The following is a 23,494-nucleotide window of genomic DNA, read 5'->3' on the forward strand; positions in this document are numbered from 1 at the left end:
GTTGAGGTTGAACTTCCTGTGCTCTAGCTTGCATCCATTGCCCCTTGTCCTATGGCAGGGCACAAGTGAAAAGAGGTTGTACCTTTCCTCTTGACACCCAGCCTTCATATATTTATATACATTAATCAGATCCCTCTCAGTCTTCTCTTCTCCAGACTAAAAAGCCCCAGGTCTCTCAACCTGTCCTCATAAGGCCTAACAGATCATCCTTAAAAGAATCTGAGTATGAAGAGATTATGAAAGCCTGTTTTAAGTATTCCTCATGTTCAAGGATAAACACATTTTCCCAAAATTATTTTTAAGAAAGAAGCATGCAAATCTTAGTAATTTCTGGCCCTCAACATCAGTTTTGTCAGCTACGGCCAAGAGCAACTCTGATGTAAGCACTACTATCCTTGGAAGCTGGTACTTCTACGTAGTCTTCTGTTCCAACTGTGGCATAACATTCGTCAAAACTAACACTGGTATCGAGGACTTTCAGAGACAAGTTTACTGTGATTCTGCGTATATCCAAGCTTCACATTGCTAGATTCTTCCATTCTCTCCTCCTAACCCCTTCCCCAACCCTCATACATTTCCACCTGTGCCTCCCAAGGAACAGCGTGCTGAGAACGCAACAACTGAAGGAAGCAGGAACAGAACACAGTACTTTGCGGTTTGTGAAGTAGAGGTTGTCATACATCTCCACAGTGAGAGACTCCTTCCCCAAACCACTGAGGTTGATGATACCGTATTTACATCCTCCATGCTCTACATCGTTCACGGTGAATATCCGTTCACAAGCAACATCTGCCTGTAAAATAAAAGCTTAGTGGTCACACTTACTGGAAACTTACAGGAAAAAACAGCTTGAGGGAGCTGCATTAGGTCTAAAATGAATCACCACATTAATTCTGATCCCTTTAACACCATCTGCTTTCTATTCATCTCCAAAAAACAGTGGCCAACTCCTTTTTGTATGCATGCATGCACAGAAAAAACATGAGTAAGAAAAGGATTTAGTTGTTGAGTAACAATAAACACTCTTTCCAATTATATCTGTTCTAGACACTTACTCTGGCTGATTAGGAAGCACAGACTCGTATTGGTAGAGGACTCAAAAATTTAAATCTTATCAAAAGTGAATGTGGATCCTGAATTTTCACTGAAGATGGGCTCTCTTTATCCTAAAGACTTAGCAGTTCTCACGACATACCACAATTATTTTAAAATTGTTGGTTCCAGCAACTGAGGAATCTGGACTGTGAATTTCTATCTTCCTCCTCTGCATGCAGTTCACTTTCAGTTCATGGACCAGCCTGTAAAAACAGGTGTGGAGGGGGGAGCAGGGAAGAGAGAAGAATTCAGGTAAGGCTAGGTTTAATGCCAACGAAAAGAGTTCTGAATGGGATATCCAGAACTGCTTCTCAATCACAGAAGATAAAATGCTTGAACAACTAGCATCCTGCAATTTCACTTATATAACCCATGAACATGTGCATCTTCCACATTCATGGAATTTCACCCCGTTATTTTGAACCCCAGCACATCTTCAGTAGCAGAAACAACATAGCAAGTCACTAACTTGCCTTCTGTGCTGTTACTGAATCTGAGCATAGTAATTCTAACGGGGGGCAGGGGGAAACGGTCATGTCAGTTGAAGAGCATTCATCCAAAGAAAAGCTGCACTATATTCATAAAGCACAATGTGGCAAAACGGCATATATAGAAAAAAATGTGAAGTTTTAAACTCCAGTTATCTGAAATTGGGAAACCTCTTCTTCATTTGAATTCTCATCATTTTAGTAATCTGATTATAAAAGAATATAACTATTTTTTTATTGTAAGTAATATATTCCCCTTCGTGCTAAGCGGAACAGTAAAAAATGCAAAAAACCTGACAGGAACAGTGACACTAACCACAGAACTTAAACAAATCAAATCATTGTACTTAAGCAAACAGAAAACAAATCAAATCATTGTACCTGCAATAACTTGTGGAGCTGAGCAAACCCAGCTGCCTTTTCTGTAACAGCATAGATGAGTTCAGTCCAGCCCTTGTTGTTTTCTGGAAGAGAATAACATGAAAGTGTACTCAGTTATTTGCTTGTTTATGATTCAAACACAGCTGTGGTCTTAGATGTTTGGGATATTTAGGTAACCTTTTCCTCCAGCCTACGTACATTAAAATTTTCAGAGTGTCTATGAAACACATTCCACCACCATCTCCCTGGTCTACTACAGTAAGCAGACAAGAAAGAGACAAGAATATATTCCTGTGAGATGCAGTGTGCTTCTATAAATATAAAAACTGGAGAAAATAAAAACAAAAACAGCCGCCATTGTTTTTGCTTGACAAAATCAGCAGTACCAGCTTGAGGTATGAAGTCACCTTCTGGTTTTCCTATAACACCTTGAATTCTTATTATACAGCAAAACTTTCTATCACAAGACTGCTATTAACTATGCTGCACTAAACCAGTTTTCCATTTATCACTTTTTAAAATTCCATGCAAACACTTTCTGGGGAGACCAAAGGATAGACTACTTTGCAAAGTTAAGGAGTAAGAAATCTTTTTGATTAAGCTCTGACAAAGCAAATTTTCAGGAGTCAAAATGTTCTTATCTGGGATCCTAATTCAGATGTCTGATTCAATAGCCAGATTTTGAGAAGAGATGTATATCAACAGTTCCCATTAACAGCAATGTGGCCAGCAGCTGTTCGGTATCTGTGAAACCTAAACTGCTCATGGAAACAGCTAAAACAACCAGAAAAAAAAAAAAGCCAACGCCAAACCAACAGCAGCACTTTCACAGTGAAGACTGAAGAGCTGAATAGCTGGCTGAAGTGAGAACTTCATTACGTACAGAGAAAATACTGCTCGCTTCTTCCAAACATTAGCACATTTCTGCTGTGATTTGTAAAGTTATAAGACATGGCTTTCAGGTAACTAAAAAACATCCTTGTTAGGTATTTTACCCAGATTACTGATATGCAGCATCAGCATTAACTCTGCTGTAACACTTTATGATGAAAAGCATACAAACTTTCCAGGCATAAACATAAGACCCCCCTTGATTTTACCTGTCCAAAAAAAAATCTTCATGAAAAAGCTGTTTCCACAAAATATCATTAGTATTGTTTCTTCAGGGTCTAGGAATATGATTGATACATTTATTAAATATGTGAAAAACTTAAAATCAAGATCCCACTTCACCAATTCAATGCAGGGATTTGAAACCTGGCATCCAATGTCCTGACTCAAGTGTAACTGTTGGACAATCTGCAATTCTGAGCACAGTTCCTGTCTCTTTACAAGTTTTTTGTTTGTAATGACTTGCTTTCATTCCTGTGTGGAACAGCCAAACAAAAAGCTTCAAGGACTATAAATTCTCATTTTTGTTTCTTCAGACAGCATAAGGAACTGTACCACTGTCAGAACTGAAAGGCTTTAGCTTATAATCTGTCCTGGGCCAGAGCACAATAAAGCCTAACTGCAGTCTTTTTCAGAATGTACCTTCTTTTGTTTTTCTTCCTCTTCTAAGAGTCTCAGTCTTTTGCATTCCATTGCCTTGTACTGAATGCCCTCCTTGGTGAGTGGGTTGTAGTTGTTATGTCCAGGCAGGAGGCGAAAATAGCGGTTCTTTTCTGAGTCATAGTAAAATCCCGGCAGTTCTTTAAAAAAAAAAAAAAAAAAAAATTGTTTATTGCTCTTTGACATCCCACATCTTCATGGGAATGTCAGAGTCATGAGGCTCAAAGCTCTTGCTCCCAGCAGGTCCCAAGCATGATACACAGACTAGGAATAGATGACAGCCACTTGAAGGAAAAAAAGATTATTTATAATTTTCAAATGCAGTGCTGTTATACGGGTACAGAAGGGATGTCACCACTGACCAAGATGAAATTCAGACACACCAGAGAAGCAGAAAGGAAAGGTTTTGCTGCAGAACAAAAATGACCTTTCTTCATAAATCAATCACAAGGGGACACTCTTGGTTAAAAGACTAGGTAGGGCAGTCCCAAACAACAACAAAAAAAATTGGCAACAAGGTATCACCCAAACCAAAACAAAGTGATTCACTTCCCAGAACAAGCCACCTTTTCTTCAACACATTGGAGAGATTTAGATGCAATCAAGAGTACATTTGGACAGTACGCAGAGGCTCCTTCCAAAGATGAATTGGGATGAGAGAAACATTCAATCTTAGTGCTTCACTGCCTGGGTAAATTCAGAGGCAGATAGGCAAAATACTTTGACAGATTCATGCTGGTACATTGTCTCAAGACAAAGGATTTTATTCAGAAGAGGTGAGCATTAACGTGTTCATTTCAAGAGTTTTTATTTAAACCTTTATCCAATACCAAAAATTGCAGTTGAAGTAACCTCTTTTTGCTGCTGGTTACAGTTCAGCTCCTTGTCAGCATCTTTTAGGTTTCAGCTTAGCAACAAGTGACCAAGATTTATTCAGGTCAACAAAAACATAAGGTTGGTGAATGAATCAGTAAGGTTCACAAAACACACTGCTTTTAGTATATAGAATCTAATTACACAGCAATAAATGTTTTGCAGGACACATCTCCTAAGATGTTCACAGCCTCTTAAGCACAAAAGAGCAACATACAAAATAAGGTCTCTTTAAACTCTGGCTTTGTCTGTTAACAGGTTATAGAGTCAGTGGTGTGTCAGGACTCTCCTGTTGTGGAGAAATATATATTCCCACAGGCTTAGCTTTTGCTAGGGTTGTTCAATGAGTCAGGAAACCAGAATGCAAACAGGACATCTTCCTCAATAGCATCGCTACTGCATCAAGTCTGGTTTCACCGGTCAACTCCCTGATAATGAACAAACATCTAGCCAGAGTATATTTCTTACAGACTACAAAATACACTGAAGGCATAGAGAGAGATATTTTCCCCCCTCATCAAAGTGGTGGATCGTTATGTCTTTTAAAAGACTGAATAACTGAATGCAGGTTATAATTTTTTATATGCTCTCCTATTTTCTTTGCTTATTTAAGGTTTCTATTGAAGGATGTATTTTATAACATCTTCAGCACATATGAGAAAAGAAACAAAGTTCATTTTCTTCCCAAAGCAACATTTCTGGAGGGAGAAACAGAATTCTATTTTTTCAGTTTATATTGGTTTGGCTAAGCACACAATTTTTCAAACATGAGAAGCACTTGTGGGCCTGAAGTATATTTGGCCCTACTCTCTAGATCCTCACTTACTACATCTTTTTTATCACCCGATGCTACTTCTCTCTACAAACTTTACTGCTTATATCCTTCCTTTAACACCTACCTCTTTCATACAGTCAGCATAGACACTGATTTTTGACCCGTAAACATGGTCTCTTACCTGGTACTACAGAATTCTGTGTTAAACTGGATGAAGAAGGATCTCCACTGCTGCTGGGGCCTGCATTCACTGGGGTCTGTGGTTCCTCCTGTTCTGGCCTAAAAAAAATAGCATTGCCATCAAGACAGGCTCATAATTGTCCTAACATACCTTCCCACACAAGAATCTAGAAGGCAGCTTGTAATTGACATTAATGGAGTACAATTTTGCAGGGCTGTGATAAGCATACTGTGTGTATCACCATACACTAAACTATGAAAATGAAACAGTTAAAAATATTCAAGCTTAAAACCTCTCAATAACATTAGAGATACCAACATCTTAAAAGTCTTAATTACTTGTTAAAACACTAAAGGTGGCTGCTGATTCTACAAATGCCTTTAACTCTTTTCAGCGAAAGATTAATTCTGGGCATTTTACCATAATCCCTGATTAAAAGAAAAGCCCACCCTTGAAAGCATGTAAGTCTTTACAGCATAAAGCGAGAGACAGTGTGGGTAAAACATTGATGTCAGGTCAAAAATATTTTGCCTTTCTCTTCATGACACGAATTTCATTGATGAGATTCAGAAACATGCAAAATAAACAACAGTTTAATGAAAACTCCAAGAAAGAAAAGGCTCTGCTTTTGTAATAAACATCACAGCCAACAGGGTAACTGCAGCTTTCCTCTTTTTGAAGTAATTTAAATGGGCACATTCAGTACTGATGAGCAAAGTCCACTGGATGTTTTCTGAATCACCCGTGCAATTCACACTTTTTTAGACAGGTCTTGTTACATGTAATCTTAAAAGCATCACGCCAAGATGTTTTTGCAAGAGTTGTAATTTATTGAAAACAAAATTACAAAGAAATTCTAGTTCTAATTCTAGCTCTATTACTCTTTGATTATACAACTTGGAAAATAGTTAAAGAACATAACTGAACTACAAGGGGGGAAAAAACTCACACCAAACCCAAGCACTTCAATTTAAAGTTTTTAATAAAATTCTTTTAATTCTCTATTCACTGAATTAGGGCCCATTTGCATTTCAAACTTTTCTTACACAAATACAACTAATGGGGCAACTCATATATATGCGCGTATGTGTCTCTTTCTCCAAATATATGTTAAAAAAAAATGCCTTACGAGCATTAAAGCAAAGGATTGGCCTCTTTTATTCCTGCAAGAGGCACTAAGGAAAGAACACAGGAAAGAAAAAGAGACATAAAAATAGCTCAAACACAGGCAAGTATAAGTTCTAAAGTTTAAAATGCACTTTTCTGAAAAAATCAGTTTTCAAGGCAGTGAATTTCCCGAGACCTTGTTTCAGCTTCCTGATCTGCTAGATTTGGTATTATTACCACATTACTTTACATGCTTTTAAACTTTCAAGAAGATCCTTTAATGACAGTTTTTACACCCATAGACGCTGAGGCATAAACTAAATGGGCAGGTGGAACGAAGTACTTAAAAACATTTTTCTTCCCTTAACTATCTTTGCATATTGATGATATGGACGATCAGGCATACCTGAAAGGACTAGCTCATGGAACCACATCTGAGTTTAAAATCAATATACAGTGGTGAACATATAATAAATTTCCAGAAATCAATCCAATTCCACTCCCACTAAGGATGAGAGATATACCAGAAGTACTGTCCACTAGATTTTCAGATGGCAACCCTCCCAGTTCTAGATTAGGCATAACCTCTGACAGCTTAACCCATGCGAAGCACAAGCTACATATACTTGCCTTTCAGTACAGTTATTGTGATTGGATCCTCTGAACTGATTGGGACGGTAGCTGTGCTTGCAATTGCTCCATCCATGCTTTTCTTTGCTTCTCCAATAATTTCTTTTCATTTCTACCTATAAAGCAAACATACACATACTTCAATGCTAGTTGCCTGGAATGGTCCAACATACAAGATGGTCTCTTGACACAGCCTCTTTTCAACCAGTTTCAAATAGCTCTACTGTGGCCTAGAGATCAAAACCAAGGAGGGACGTTGAAGAAAATAATTTACTTTTAATAAGAAACACTTTAAAGTCCAAATGGCAGCAGATCTTAAAGAAAAGGAAGGCAGAACAGCACCATGGGCCGTCTGAAGGGAGGCTGAAAGCGGCACGGTACGGTGTCAACCACCTCCTGCATGCAGCACTATTAAAGAGCCTCTTATTGAGCTCTCAGGTGCGCAGGGTGGAGAAGTTCCTACAGCCCAACCACAGCCGGGTGTCTGCAACCGCCAGCTCCCCAGCGTACCGCGCCTCCTCCCCAGCGGAGGGGCCCTCTCAACACGGGGACAAACCGAAGCGACCAGCGGCGGCCTGCCCGCCTCCGCCGCCGGCCGGCCTCCCTCCCGCCCCGGCCCAGGCACCGCGCTGCTCCGCGGGGACACGGCGGTACGAAAGGCGGCCAGCGGCAGCCTGCCGGAGGGGGCCTCCCCTCCACACGGCAGCCAGCCCGGACCGGCGGGCCGACACCCCCGGCCGCGGTGTTGTAAGCGACGAGGCCCGCTGACCGCCCGCACTACGGGCGCTCCCTCACTCCTGTCGACTTCCCTGGTGGGCCAGGACCAGCTCCACGGCTCGGCCCGCCGCGCTGAAGCTCAAAGCCCCTGAGGCGGAGGCGAAGGCGCGGCCAAGTATCCCCAGCCACCTGCCCCGGGCGGCCCGACCCTCACCCACACTGTCCCCAGCGCCGGACCCCGCCGCTTCCCACCCCGCCGCCAAGGCTCCGCCCACGCCCCGATGGGCGCGCCTGACTGGCCCTCACCCGCACCTGCCGCTTGACGGACAGCTCACTCACCAAACAGCAGAAGGTCAAGCAGGCGCGTGCGCCCCGCGGAAGGGCGGGGTCACAGCCGCGGTGGGGCGGGCGCGCGCGCGGGTGCGGGTACCGGGGCTGACGAGGGTAACCGGTGCGCTGCGGCCCGGGCCGGGGGGGGGAATGTGGCGGCTTGCGGCGGCCGCGGGATAGGGCGGGTGACCAGCCCGGTGAATAAAACCTGAGCAGGGGAGTAGGGATGGAGTTTTTGGCAAAAAGGAGTCGTTTAGCACGGTAGGGAGGTCAGCGCAGGGCAGAGAAGTGGCAGCCTTCAGTCGGCTGAGGGGTGGGACGGCGTGGAGGAGCCTGAGGGGGGCTGCGGGGCGTGTTTCTGTGTGAGGGGCAGCCTCGGGCCCCGCTTATGGGGAGGGGAAGCGCTGGGGTGAGGGGACGAACTGGCTAGGCCCCGCTGCTGCTGGTCAGCGTGTGGGACGTCGGGGGCTGTGAGCGGGGCGGCGTTCCCGGGCAGCGCGGGTGGGGAAGAGTGGGGAGGGTCAATAGGTGAGCTCTGTGAGGGGAAACAGCTGTTTCTTCCACGAACTGGGATTGAAGGCAGTGGGTTTGCAGGGCATGATGGGGGAAGAGGCAGAGATATGTGTTTCTGAGGGATGGGGTCACTGAAAGGGTACTACTGCTTCCTTCTCTGGGTCCTAGTTGGTCAAAGACCATCCTTTGGCCTCCGAAGCTGTTACAGCCTCTCTAAATTTCTCAAGAATTTAGGAAGGAGAGTGGTGACTCTAAAGTGACCCTCCCTGCTGAGGCCTCTTGATGCTTAAGTATTTTTTCAGCCTTCTACTGCTTGGCAACAGTTAGGTGGGTGATATTGAGGCGTTAGTACTAGGGCAGCTTTGTGAAGCATCCAGCAAATGGACAAGGTGGGCGAAAGAACTTGGGGCTGCAGCGGTCAGCAGCAGGAAGAGCTCAGCACTCCTCAGTTGGTCAGCAAAAGCTAAAAGAGCAACAAAATGATGTAGTTCTAACTACCGTCTCATTGCAATCATTGTAAGAAACCCCTTCTCTTTTTAATCTTTTACTAAAGATGTCCTTAAGCTGGTTTTGTATAGTGGCCTTCCTCCTCCCCTTCCTGCTTATACAGCGTATAGGAGTTAAAAAATTAAAACCACTACGGTACAAATGTTTATTCCTCTAATGGATGATTAAGGTTACAGCAAAACATGAGCTATAGTTCACAAAAATTGTGGAAAAACAGAGTTTTAGCCTTTTTCCTTCCAAAAAGGGTATTTTTCTGTCACTTTAATAATTTTAAAAAAGAGAATGCCAGTACTGGGAAATAGGCAATGGAATTTTACTTGTTCCTTTGTATGTTCAGACCTTGCACAAGTTTGCTATGGGTACTTGGCAGGAGAGTAATTTTAGGGAGATGATAGGTTTTTGTTCTGTCTCTCACTTGGTCTGTGTTTTAAGTTCAAAATGCATGGAGTTAAAAATAGCCTAGGAAAGTATGCCTTTAAGGATATGAACAGCTGGAGAATTCACCTGCAGTTTGTATAGTTTGTGAGCTCTATTTATTGCATTTATGAGGCAGACCACTGGCATGGTTGAATTCTAAGGCATTTTTCATTGATTAGGCATGTTTCCCATAGTGGTTTCGTGATACTGATCTTTAGCTTCCAAAAGATAATTTTGGATTTTAATACAGTAACAGGAGAAGAGGAGAATTGCGTATAGAAAGCTATATCAGCAGCCCTTTCTATGAACTATTGTTAATACCGTCACTGGTGTAGACTGGATTAAAAATGATGGTTTATATGGTATTGGTACTTGATGATCTGTATGTAAATTTGATGCTCATACACCCATGGACAGGATTCTAGGCAATGGTGTTTTCCTGTTTGCTGGTTTGTGGGTAGTTATTCAGAATGTCTAATGTTTTACAGGTAATGTTTTACTCTGCTTCTTTCATTGGCTTTGTTTCATCTTTTTAATTTCTGATGCCAGTGAGCAATGTTTCAGGTTCTGTGACCAATATGCTGCTTGTAAGCTGTGGGTCTGACTCCACTGGAATAGAATTACCATTGGGGAAGAAGTATGTTAAATGATTGTTTTCTCACTTGTATTGCATATATTTACTGTTGAAACCCATAGACAAGAACAGACTGGAAGATATTTCAGAGATCATTGGTTTTCCATATATATATATATGTATGTGTTTAAATAAAATATACAAATATATAAATAAAATACACACACCACCCCTACATTGTTCCTTAGCAATTGTTTGTCTAACCTCTTCTTAAAGCCTTTTGTTTTGGTTTATTCTGGTTATTTTATTATATCTCACTGAAAGATTTTCTGATGTATTACCTGAATGATTATTGCTGCAATTTAAAATCGTAACTGCTGTTCCTTCTGCCTTCTGTGGGTATAGAAAACAATTTATTACCTCACTCTCTGCAACCACATTACATATTTGAAAACTGGTAATGCCATCTCACTTGAGTCATCTTCTCTAGATTAAAGAGTGCCAGTTCACTCAGATGACAACTTTTAGCTCTGCTCATTCTTGCTTCAGTTTTTGGACCCTTTCCATGGGGGACACATCTTCCCTTGAAGCGTGTTCCCAAAAACTGGATATACCACTATTCAGCTGAGCCCTTCCTAGTGCTGACTGTGTTTTGCAGGCTGTACTCACATTTGAGAGTCGTGTGATGTTTTACAGCTGCACAACAGTCTTAACTTTCACGAAGCTTATGGTCAAAAGGGCTGGGGGAGTTTCAGTTCGAGAACTGCTGCGTTATCAGTTGTTTTCAGTCTGGGTTTGTGGGATTGGCTGTGCTTGGGCTGGTTGCAATTGAATGCTGCTCTGCTGAGGCTGGTTCTTGGACTGGTCAAGGCCATCCTGACCTGCAGAATGCACTTTGCCATCAAGTTGTGTCCTCCATTTGCTCTGGCTGTTTTTCTACTTATTTGACTTGAGGGACTGGATTTATACCTGTGTAGTCTAGGTAAACTAAGTAAATACAGCCTGAACATATGTATTTAATACATATGTATTAAATACATATGTTCAGGCTGTATTTACTTAGTTTGTTAGTTAAAATATAATTGTAAATTGCATTAAAACATTCTGTAAAGGCCAAACTTTGTTAATAACATCAGAATTTATGGTTCAGATGTAGGCTTAGGATTATTGCAGTTTAGTGAGTTGCCTTTCAGCTGAACTGCAGTACCTGAACCTGTGTTCATTCTTAGCAGTAACATCTGAAAACTAAAATTAGTTTTCTTAAACTCTTTTTGTGCTGAGGCTTAAGCTATGTATTTTATCTCATGCTTGTGCATTCTGCCAATTGAAACTTAGCTTACATAAGGCAACTCATTAAGCTTGGGTAAATGGAAGGTGTACCTGGGCCCATGAATTACTTTGGGCTCGTGCCGGGTAATCAAAAGCAGGGTCTTGTCTAACAGTAAAATTTATCCTTGTTCTAATGCCACTGAAATCAAAGCAATTGCATTAAGAGCCCATGTAACTTTGTATGCTTACTCTTTGCATTATGAGCTGCAGTAGTCCTGCAGTAATAATGTCAAAGCTTTTAGATATTTTTGAATGTGAAAGTTTTTGTTTGACTCTTTATATAGTTCTCAGAATATTCTGCTGTCCCACAGGTTAGCTCTGCTGTTGATGCTGAAAATCACTTTTGAGTTCTCCTGCATCAGGTCATAGAGGAAGGAACAAACTGCTGTAGCATTTAAGGTGATGCATTATTACAGTTTATATAATGATCAATAACTTGCTGCGTTTATTCTGTATGTGTGTATGTTTTACTTTTTAAATTTTTTTTGTTTGTTTTAAATCTCGAGCTCCCAAAGCAGTCCTGATGGTCTTGGAGGTGCAGCTCTATGCAGTGTCTGCTGGGTGGTGCAAATACGGGAGCAGATCTGATCACCCCAGGAGAGGGCAGCAGTGCACTTGCACAAAACCGCTGTCTCTTGGCTTTCTAGGGTATTTCTTTTGGATCTCTTTTGCACCAAGTATCGAATTCCTATAAAAATCAATTTAAAAAGCAGAAGTACACCAGCGAATCCCTTTGCAACACTACTTAAAGTGTATTTATTTGTATTTATAGCTCTAAGGTCCAGAGGCACTGATGTTACATATTTTAACCAGTCTTCTCTCCAAGTAAGAAAGTGAAGCTGCTTTCTCCTGATGTATCATCAGCTTTGTATTCCTTGCAGGTCAGAGGTCATGAAAAAACCCTGAAAAGATGGCAAATGAAACTAAACTTTCATGGCTTATATCATTGCATTAGCTAAGAGTTTTTTAAAAATCCAGTACTTCTGGCTGTTAATATGGCAAGGAGTACTTGTATGCTAATAAGTGACTCCTGGAAATTTTGTGTTAGATTCTGTATATATCAGCTCTTAGTATTTTTTTTATATATGTGTAAGTATTTTTTTTTTTAGTTATCAATTGATATAAATTCAAATTGTGCTCTGAATCTGTGTCTGCAGTCTTTTCTTTTTAAATATCCTTAGCAGTGAGAAGTATGCTGGTCAAAGCTTGCCTTCTCTTCAGTGCTGTTGTTCTTAATGAAAATGTTCAGATATAGTTTACTGAATATTCTGCTGATTAATGAATTACTCATATTTTTTTTTCCCCATGGGATCAAAAGGAATAAAAAGTCTCAACAACTTGTATGTAAAACTTACCAGAATTAAGTCCCATTTTAAAATTATTTAGGTGCTTAGGAAGTTTGCACTAAAAGACAGTAATGAACATATTTAGGAAATACTTTTGCTAGCACTGGTGGAGGGACTTTATGACTTCTGATTATAATTACAAGACTGAGTGCAGAATATGCAGGCATAAGTGGATGCCAACAATTTACGTGGTTTGTATATGTAGCTGTGATGTTATGGATTTCATTAGATGGTAACTAATGAGATGGTATGTCCTGGCACATTCCAGGAGATAGTCTCTGGTAAAAACCCATCTCTGAGACCTTGCACTTGTCATTGTCTACTCTATCCCACTCTCCCCATGGGAGGCACAGATGACTGGACTGTGTTTGCTACCTCAATGACCGCATGCCTATTCCTGTGGCTGCAGTAGCTCAGCGTGGAGCTGTGTTGGTGCTGCTGCCACTTGGAGCTGACTGGAGGAAACAAATTGTCAGTTCAAAACAAACAAAAAAAATCCCCAAAGCACAACAAAACAAAAAAGCCTAACCCTGAATCCTATTAGGCTTTAAGGGAACAGTTGCAGGGACACTCCTGATCCATGTAGCAGCAACCTAGTGAGTGTAGGATGGCAGGTCTGGTGGCTGCTGTTGCCAACTTGTTAGAGAAATGCGAGTATTTATCACATGTGAGTGTTTCCTGCTGTAGCTTCTACGGGTATGAGAACCCAAGAATCCAAGGTGTATTATTACTAGGCTGCTATACTTGTGTATAAAATCTATTATTGCAGGACAGGCATGGTCTTAGATATATGGAAAAGATGTACCCTTACTTGCTAATATCAACAGATTGGCTCTGTTGTGTATAGTCAAAGTCAAATGACTGAGGTGATATCTCTACTGAGTTATTTTCTAGAGTGAAAAACAGTCTGAGGTTGGGAATTCAGAAGATAAGGCTCTCTACTGTGACAGTAACTCACTCCTATTGTGCTTATGTGGATTTATTTTGGAAATCTCTCTCCCTAGAAAGACAAGCTGAAATCCAAGCTCTGGTTGGTGCTTAATTTCATGCAGGTTATTGCGTATATCTTAAAGTAGCTCCTGTTGACTCTGATTCTGAAGGGATGTTAAAAATCCTTTAGTTTTTACTGTAAAAAGAAGGGTTTACTTTGCCATTTTGGTTCCGACTTGCTACTCCTGTGATGTAGCGCTGGCTTCTGTGCACCAGCTAGTTTTTGTAAGTCTCTGTTCAAGAAATGGCTGCACTTTAATACTACATTTGTCTTTCGAAGTAGCGTGCTGTCTTTCAGATGGCAAAGTGCTAGATATATGTGAAGCTCTTTTGAACGTTTTTGATGTTCTACCTAAACATCTTAAGTATGATGCATGTGCAGTATGAACAGTTACCTAACACTTTAAAAGGTCTTTTGTTGTTTTTTTTGTATTCTGTCATTATTACTTGTGGGCCTGATCTAAGAATTATTAAATAATGTAACAATATTCCCCTCTCCTGTTGGTGGTGTAGGTATATGTAAATTGTGTGTATACACATAAATGAACATATCTCGGTCTACAAAGCCAGGACTTCATTACCACATATTTCTCTGTATGGGTGGAGAGAATGCTAATTTGAAGGTATGAAATTTGCAAATGATTTTGACCAGAGAGGTGTCTGTGCTCTGCGGTGTTCCTGTGGTGCTGTGGGTCTGACATCTGTCAGTTCAAGACAAAATCTGGCCCCTTTGTTCATAATTTTAGTGCTTTTTGTGAAATCTTTTTTTGGTGAAAGATCGTGTCTGCAGATAGTAAAATGATGTGTCAAACAGGTATGGATGGTAATGAGGCTTTACACTGCCAGAACACAGAACTGGAGCTGGACCTTATATTCCCTGCAGAGCCATTGTAGAGTAGAATATTCTGACGGTGTGGTCTTTGGAGAAACCTGTGTTGAATAATGCTGTCCTGCCTCTTCATAGGGGCAGGAAAGTTAAGTTCATGATATAAATAATGTTGTCTTTAGAGTAGTGGCAGCTGGCAGCTTTTTCATTTTTCCTCCAGGCTCGTTTGTTCAGCTTACATGTCTCTAATACACAAAGTGCTTGCAGTTACAAGATTGATTTCTAGCCTCGTATTTAAAAATTGCCATTGAAAAGAACTAGTCAATGTCTCCCAGGAAGTATTTTCTTTGGGGGTCAAAATCTTGTGTGCTGCTTCATATTCTCCCTTGTCTGCTTTGGGTGTGAGGTTGTACTTTTATACAGAGAGAGGTGAACTGTTTTGCTTTTACACATCAATAGCAGATGTCAGAGCTCTGACAGTTGATTTCCCACTGGAAGAAAAATTGGTGACATAGGCCATAGGAATCATGTTTTTAGTAGATTTTTTTTTATATATATTTAATACACAAGGCTTTGAACAGATGTAGAGACCAATGATAATGCAGGGAAAAATGCTTCTCCAGAAATGTCAATCTGGAAATCAGTGGTTTGCTTTCAGTAAACAAAATTTTATCTTTGAAGTTCATAGCAACTTAACTAAAGACACAGTGTCACAGTGCTGCTAACTCCTCGTTTCTCAAAGTCTGTATCCTGCTCACATCCAAAGGAAAGTAATTGGTGAGACTTGTGTGCAGGAAGCAATATAAGCGTATGAGCATGGTTCTTAGAAATGCACAGTAAATGATCACAGTGCTGCCTTGGAGCATGAGTTTCCTCAGTTGTCTTGGATGCATTGTGTGCTGTAGATGTACCCTTTGTAAAAGTACTGTTTGAATGATGCAAGAGTGACTTGCTTAGTCTCCCTCCCCACCCCCCATCATCTTTGAAGATGTGTGGTGGAATTTCTTGTTTCAAGTGTTCGGTTTTGTGGTTTTTTGTGGGTTTTTTTTGTTGTTGTTGTTAAAGAAAAGGGAATGAAAGTTTTGTGAGATAACAATTCTTCCTTCTGAATCCTCTCTCACGGAGAACATGGCAGGAGGAGGAGAAAGATCAGCCCACTGTATGCAGACTAGCGTGGGAGGCTTCCTGTAATTGTGGTGTAAAGTATGGAGAGCAAGTTTCTTTTGAGGTCTTTCAGGAGCACATCCTGAAGGAAGAAGGGTGGGAGGAGGGAAGGTTGCCATGGGAAAGCAGTCTCCATATATCAGTTCATTCTGTAGGGGGTATGTGTAGGTTCTTAAATTTGTTTGCTTGGTGGCAGGGGAAAGGGTTTGAAGGGAAGTTAAGGATACCAATCTACAGATACCTAGTCTCATAATGATTGATACTGAGTATTGTCTACTCATGTCTTGATTACTATTTATATGCTGTTTCACATTCTGGATACTTCCAGATATATCATTGTGGCCTCAGTCTTAAATTTTATTCTTAGACTACTGTGCCTTGGGTCATTCTAATTGCATGTGTATACTGATATTTATGATTGGCATTGCCTTCAATCCTCTGGAATGCCTGTTTTACATCTCATAGACGGCTCCATAGATGCTGCGCTTCATGGAGCTCTTCTAGGAGCTGATTTTCAGACTGCATCTCTTCTGGGCACTGAACAGAAGCCAGGACCAGTGAACTGTGGTCAGTTGTAATTACCAGTATAGACATCAGCCTGTAGATTTCAGTACCTGTGCCTAGTACAGAAGTCTGCCCGTGGGAATAGCACTGTAGCGTCTGTCCTGTATCTACAAACTAATAAAATTAACTTTCTGTACGGTTTATGATCTGTCACTTCTGTGTACCTGCGGGAAAAAAATGAAATAAAAAAGTATCTTAGACCAAGATGCACAACACTTACATGGAAATAATGAACTGTTTCTGGAAAGAAATATTAGATAAATCACTAAATTAAAACTAAACTGCAGATAGGGTAGTCTTATTCTTAGCAGTATTTTGTAAGAAGGTCTTCAAAAGTCTAAAGGCAACTGAAACAGCTTGTGTGCTTTGTGGAATTGAAGCAGTAATTGTTTCACATACAAGATTTAATACCTCAGTTTGCAGTTCCAAAAAACCTCCCAACCAACAAAACTTTAGCTCTCAGCTTAATTGGCTGAAGATCGAAAGAGGAGGTAGGATATAGACGATGGTTTATGGGCTTGGTTGACCTATCATTTCCCTGAGCGAAGCACTTTCTAATTGGGAGCTGGAAAGCTCTGCAGGTCCCAAAGAAAGAGAATTACTAAAGTAACTCCAAAGTAAAGTAGGATAATACAAATTCTGTACTATAACTTTGTGGGAAATCAGGAAGGATGATAGAAATCTGTATGAAATGGTTAAAAGCTTTCAGAAGCTTTAAGATGTTACCAGACCATGGGGTTTAAGCTGTATTAACTACCCAGCAAGATGTAATTGTGTGTGGTGTGTAGTGTTTGGTTTGTTTTTTTTTTTCTTTTCCCTACCCAGGTAACAATTGAGTGTAAGTTGGCTAATAGCATTTACTTGTGTTCTTTATAAAACATGCCTGCTTTCCTAAAGCTAACAGACAGTGCAACTATGTCAGCTGGTACAGCATCCTCACCTTGAATACTGAACATATTTTATCCCCTCTGTTCAGAATGCCAAGTGTGAAAGAAAAGGAAAATACAGATGATCACCAAGTGTGAGTAAGGTCAAGGTCTAGGAGAGCTTGTATGAGAGAAGTAACATAACCGGTGAGTGTTGTACGGTGATAAGTCAGTGAAGTAGACTCACTCCCGCAGGTTCTGGATAAAATTAAAATAGCAGATGAATGTCTTTATATAGTGTAGCTCTGCATGTATGCTGTGTCCAACAGAGAATTACTTCTGACTTGAGGAGATTGTCCTCTAAAAATTTCTTCCAGGAGGAATATGAGTATTTAGTAACCTTTCTCACAAGCAGTTGCAGTCATCATTCTCAAACCTGTGAAATGAGGGAGGATCCTTTTTGGTAGAAATTTTAAGAACTGTTTTGACAAGTTTCTTTTGCAAAAAAAAAAAAAATTAAATGGAGATGAAAGAAATAGGGAAAAATATTTTGAGGGTCATCTATATTTTGTTTTGGAATTCTTTTTGATCTATGTAGAATTCAAACCAAAGAGATTATACTATGGGGCAGACTCACCAGAGTGTTGAAAAATCTGTTCATTGATAGTTGGACATGGGAAATGCTTAGTGTGCAGGAGTATACTAATTGACTGTACAGAAATTGTTCTGTACAGTCAATTTGAACAAACAAAAAATGTGCATGCACTGTCATGGTATACTAAGTATACCATGTCATTGAAGTATTTTTACTGCATTAAACTATTATTTTTTTTAGTGCATGCACATTTTTTGCATCTCCTTCCAGCCTGAAAAGTCAACATCTTCTTTCTCTTTTAATTTTTGGTTGTACAAATTGACTGTACAGAAATTGTTCTGTACCTTTGACCATCCTTGTCATCCTTCTTCGTGCCGTTTCTAGCTCTAACAAACTGTGCAGAGTATTGAGGAATTAGGCTCACCATAGATTCTTATGTTGTGGCACAGTGCCGAAAGCGTGTTGTCTTTGACTTGTGGCTCAATAGTGAGCTGTTCTTAAATAATTCCTGGTTATACCCCAAGATCTTGTTCTTGACAGATTATAAGTAGTTCAGAGACTGAAGCTGTACATGCAAAGTTAGGATTTTAAAAATGTATCTCACTTTGTCACACATTTTACCTGCCATTTAATGTCTTGTGACTCTCTTTCTCCCCCCACCGCCCCATCCTCCCTCACCTTCTGAAAACCTCCAAACCAAAAAACGTTAAATATGACTCCTGCTGAGTTCAGTTGTGTGGGAAGAATAAAGTTCAGATCCCAAGCTTCTCTGCAAGTCAATTGGAAATTGTCCCTGAGACCTTCTCAAAAACTTAGCACCTTACAATGCCCTTTCAGTAGGTGGACTAGGGGACCTTGCTTCAGGGGAGAGCTTGGAAAGAATCTATTACTTGCAGGTTCCCAATTCTAGTGCTGATGAAATGACTTGGAATGCACTAGAAATGTAATGTGACTGATAACTAAATGGTTACAGGCTTTCTGAATTAGTGCGAAATGTTGTAATGGAAAGAAAAAGTTTCACAGGAAAGAGGTTACTAAGTGGCTCTGATTTCTTTCTGACTGTTGTTGGTAGTGGCAAGCAGTGCTACAGGAACTGGAAAAGATGTTATTAAAAGTTTTGTATGCAGCACATCCACAAAGAATGTGTCTGTCCCTAAAGAGGATAAGAGCTTGGTACTTGCAGTTAAAAATAATTTATTCAGGCTTAGCTAATGCTGCAGAAGCTGGGGGTCTCTTGTGCTGCTGGCCTGGACTGAGCTGCAGTACGCAAGGTGTGGTGTAGCAGAAATGCATAGTTTCCTGATTGTTTGCTGAGTGTGTGCCATGAATACGTTCTATTAGTTGTGTTACAGATAATCTAAGGATATAAGCAATGCCATAAAGGTATTGTTTTATCAAAAGTGTGCTAGTCTTAACATGTTGGTTGTATCCTACCCATTAGGAGGAGTGAATTCATAGATGTTCCAATTTAAAGTCACCTCCGTAGTATTCATTAAAACATATTAACAGGCTATGCTGGCTTGTGACGCCAATAGTTTCCTCTTCCATTTTCCAAGTTCAGAGATGTGGCCAGCATTTACGTTGTGTTTGCATGAAAGCTTTGGGATGACGGCACCAGTGGAAGGGTAGTGAAGTCAGCATCAACCTTTGGCTCCATAACTAGCACTGCTATACCTGCATGGAACAGTGCCTGAGACGATAAATCCTGTTTGATGGTCCAGCAGCTCATCTCTTGTGCTGAGTTACGTACAGCTTTATTCACCTGTAAAGCTCACAGTAAGCATGACACTTGGCTGGTATAGCTTCTTGTGGTAACTTGGCCCAGCTTGCTCAGCTGGCCAACCCAACAAGCTGTAGGCAGCTCCAGATTTGCTGTGCGTCATGGTGTAGCTAGCGAGTAGGCAAGACTGGCCATGGAGTAGGAAGACACACCCTGATAGATCTGATGCAAAGCCTATTTAATTCTCTATAATTATTTTTATGGAATGTAGATTAGGTGCTAAATCCCGGAATGGCATTTAAAGGTTTCTTATCTAAGAACATTCATATCTCTTAAGAGATACAAAGTGCACGTCTTCAGTTCATTTTGCTGAGCCAAAACAAACCCATTGACTTAAAGTATCAAAATAATATGCATGTTACAATTTTTGGTAATTTATAAGTATTCTGGGTCAGACTTGTGATGTTACTACCTAAGTTAATCTGAGGGATGAATCAGGCACTGTCTTGTTATTTTTGGGCATCGTGACTTGACTATGTCCTTTAATATACCTGACGTTAATGGACAAATTACAAGACTTCATTTATTTGGCTTTTCCACTGCATTTTGTTTCAACCTGCCACATCACCTGTTTTCCTGTAGGAGACTCTTTGCATGCCCATCACTTCTCGTGGACAGTGGTCTGGGTTGGTTACTGCCACTGGCTTTTTGTCAGGCTGAATGACAGGTAGGATGTCATCCTACCCTACCACCCATCTATGGCTGGCTGTGGTGTGAAGGGTTGGGAGGATAGGCTGGAAAAGCAGGAATTTGCTCTCAGTGTGACAGCAGAAGTGTCCTGCCCAGCTTCCAAAAGGCTTGAGAGTGGTGCCAGGTGCGTTAATGCCAAGGCCAGTGACAAACTTTCACCACGGTATCTTTTTCACAGGGCCTCCTTCAGGCTATGTTTACTTCAGTGGAAGTTGGGCTAAGTGGAAGGACTTGAGATGTTTAGACAGCTAAAGAATTTTTTTTTCTGTGGAGATGGTTGGGCTGAATGTTTGGTTTACCCTTTGTTCTTGGAGGAAGAGTTTTTTGTAGTCTGGAGAAAACTACTATTTTAATCTTAAAATAAGAAATTTCTGATCTTGAAATAACATGTTTGTATTTTCTAGGGTTTCCACTGGCTGATATTGTTGGTTTTGGCTTTTTGGGGAGTGGTATAAACTGAGTGATGCTTTCTCATATTTATGAAAGAAATCAGTTTAAATACTGTAACTGGCTGCTTTGTGATGTAAGACTTCAATTAAATAGATGTCTTGTATGCTTCTTTGGCTCTATAGGCTGTGACTAAGAAGTCCCATGTTATTTGAGAGACGTACATAGTAAATCCTGAGTGACCCCAACTACAGGTTGTTAATCTTTCTTTAAAGTTCATTGTATCATGAAAAAAATACTAAACTTTATAGAGACATGTATGTTTTTCATCCTTCTCTTACCTGATTTTTCCTGACTAAAAATTTTGGCATGAAAATGCTGCTTTCTGTGTAGGTGTTCCTCTGATCCTTCTGTTTTGTTCTTCACTTGAAGCATCATCATTATCCCTATAAAATCAGAGTTGGCTGCTGTATGAATAATTAAAGTGTTACAAACAGAACTATGATTTCAAGTAAATGGAGCAAAACCAGATAAAACGCTTCAAAAATTGCTTTCAAGGAATATCTCTATATCAGCAAAGCAAAGTGAAAAGAAAACCTAATAATACTGTGTATATAGCACTGATTTTTTTTTTTTTTTTGGTAAAGTCGTTTTCAGAAGTAGTTTTGAGATTGTCCCAAGGCTTCCAGCCTGACTTCAAAGGTTAAATGAGTCTCTGTAGATCTGTGTTCATGCTTGCATGTGCATGCCCAAATGCTGGAGAGGGACTCTGTGTGTGTACGTACAAAGAATGGTCAAAATAGAAGTCTTGAGGTGTAACCTCTTTGTCCTAGTGCTACTACGTGTCTTCAGTGTTCTGGGGAAAAGCAGAATGGTACACAGTAGTCCATCACAGCTATATATAGATATAATACCATTAAAATACATTAAAAAATAAAAGTAGCATTAAGATTGCAAGTTCAAGCCCTCAAAAAATTTAGGAGATCCCAGAAAAAAGGTTTTCTTCAGAGTTTTAATTCAGCACCTTTATGTGAATTGCATTATAATACAGTATTTTGTTGCAGGGTCGAGTCTGTTCTCCTGCTCTCCTCTCCTCTGCCCTGCTTCCCTTGTACGTTAGCAGAGAAAATACAGAGAGCAGAAGAGTGCTGGTCTTCACTCCCTGCTACCTGATGCAACACTAGCTTCTGGATGAGTAACAAATACTGCAAAAATATAGATTGAATCCTTGGGAATTTAGTTGCTACATCCTGACAGGTTTCTGATGGTATTTTTCATGGCTTAGGCAGTTGTGGGTGTTTTTCTCCACAGAAAATTAGTAAAGCCACATACCCGACACGGAATTCCCTCAGTTGTCTGCATTTCAAAGCCATGAAGGCATACAGACACTCAATCTTATTATTGTTGAATTTAAGATACCTTGTTTGTGCTTACTGTTGGAAATGCTTAAATTGTTCAAATGCCAAAACTTCATACACTGTTTTATCCTGTTTCCACTCTCCCATGACTGTTTTAAAAAACAAAACCAAAAACCAAACCCTGCCCCAAAGCCCCACAACCTTCTTTAAGGGAAGCCTTTGAGCTAAAAAGTCGAGGGGTCAGAACCGGCTGCAGGTGCTGGCGGGGCCCTTTGGGGTCGATTCCGCGGGGGGACGATTCCCGCGGCCGCCTCGTTGTAAACGTGTGAACACAAAGTCAGGGCTCTGCCTGCGGCTGCCGAAGGACATCGCACCCGCTGCGGCTGAGCGGGAGATCTGGTGTGCGGGGGGTGGGTGGCTTTTTTTAATGTACTTATTTACTTGGCTTTAAGCCTGACGAGGCCCTTCGCCGTACGTTGTCGTCTCGCGCCGCCCCGACGGGGACCGGCGCGGCACGGCGGCGAGCCGCCAGGGGGCGGCCCAGCTCCGGGGCCGGGCCGGTGAGCGCTGAGGTGGAAGGGCGGAGAGGCAGGAATGTGCCGTGGGGGGTTTTCCGTGGCCTTAAACGATTCACGCCCATAGGCAGTCACTATACGTAGCGCGCATCGAGTTTTAGTTCTGCCACACCCACTCGTGTCGTGTATTTGGGGAGCTGGCAGATAAATTAAGCGATTGCTGTTTAGGATGCAAGAATTACGTGCGTGTTGCTGTTAGCAGATTTGTTTCCGAGTATCCTTTTTTATTAAGACCATGCTTTCATAAAGAAACACCATATATAGGCCAAATTCTGCACTTATGGATATAAAGAAATGCTAATTTTTTTCAGGTCAGAACTTTTTAACTCTTAACCCTGACTTTAGATAGTACCAGTTTCTCTGCTGCGTTGACTTTATGAAAACCGTATATGAAAATTTGCGCAGAAGATTTCAACGGCAGCATGCATACATTTTAAAACTTCTGTATAAACATAGATGATGTTCTGCTTTAGTTTACACCACTATAAATGCAGAATAAATCTTACTGGCAGTATAAACTAGGTTTGATTGTGACAATGTTGGACAACCCTTCTTCCTGTTGAAGCCAACTTTGGCAGAACCAAGCCTTTAGGTTAGAATTACATATTACAAATGGGAACAGAATCTGACTGGCAGGGTTTTGTCTGTTTGTTTTTAACCTTTGTAGACCAAACATTCAGCCTTAAGGAGACTAAAGTTAGGCCCCTGAATCCATTAACTCCCAGAGTTACCTAACAGGAAGCACTAGACACAGGGACCCATATGGAATTTAGGCTTTGTGGATCTAGGCTTACACAGCTATATTGCAGCACTAAAAAATACTCCAGTCTGCTTTTTCAAGGTGTCCTATAGTTATGGACTCTTAGCCCTTAGTGACTCTGCATT

At 40.8% G+C, this 23,494-nt stretch overlaps 2 protein-coding genes across 4 annotated transcripts in view; one reads left to right on the top strand and one right to left on the bottom strand.

The window, feature by feature from the left end:
- Positions 1-8,071, bottom strand: part of DCAF4 (DDB1 and CUL4 associated factor 4) — a 38,254-nt gene extending 30,183 nt beyond the window's left edge. For 2 of the 3 annotated variants that reach the window (XM_068398209.1, XM_068398208.1), the window contains exons 1-7: positions 8,013-8,071; positions 7,082-7,197; positions 5,345-5,442; positions 3,498-3,655; positions 1,965-2,047; positions 1,196-1,298; positions 650-793 (exon numbers count right to left, since the gene is read on the bottom strand). In XM_068398209.1, the coding sequence (XP_068254310.1) occupies positions 650-793; positions 1,196-1,298; positions 1,965-2,047; positions 3,498-3,655; positions 5,345-5,442; positions 7,082-7,191 (696 nt within the window). In that variant the 5' untranslated portion in view covers positions 7,192-7,197; positions 8,013-8,071. The other variant, XM_068398210.1, reaches the window with a different exon arrangement.
- Positions 8,072-11,837: 3,766 nt separating this feature from the next.
- The window catches only part of DPF3 (double PHD fingers 3), a 193,634-nt gene continuing 181,977 nt past the window's right edge, over positions 11,838-23,494 (top strand). Inside the window, exon 1 of the mRNA XM_068397953.1 lies at positions 11,838-11,867. The gene's annotated coding sequence lies outside the window, so the exon portion shown is untranslated. The remainder of the gene's footprint in view (positions 11,868-23,494) is intronic.

The sequence above is a fragment of the Nyctibius grandis genome, chromosome 4 (assembly GCF_013368605.1).
Source record: "Nyctibius grandis isolate bNycGra1 chromosome 4, bNycGra1.pri, whole genome shotgun sequence".
Classification (NCBI taxonomy): Eukaryota; Metazoa; Chordata; class Aves; order Nyctibiiformes; family Nyctibiidae; genus Nyctibius; species Nyctibius grandis.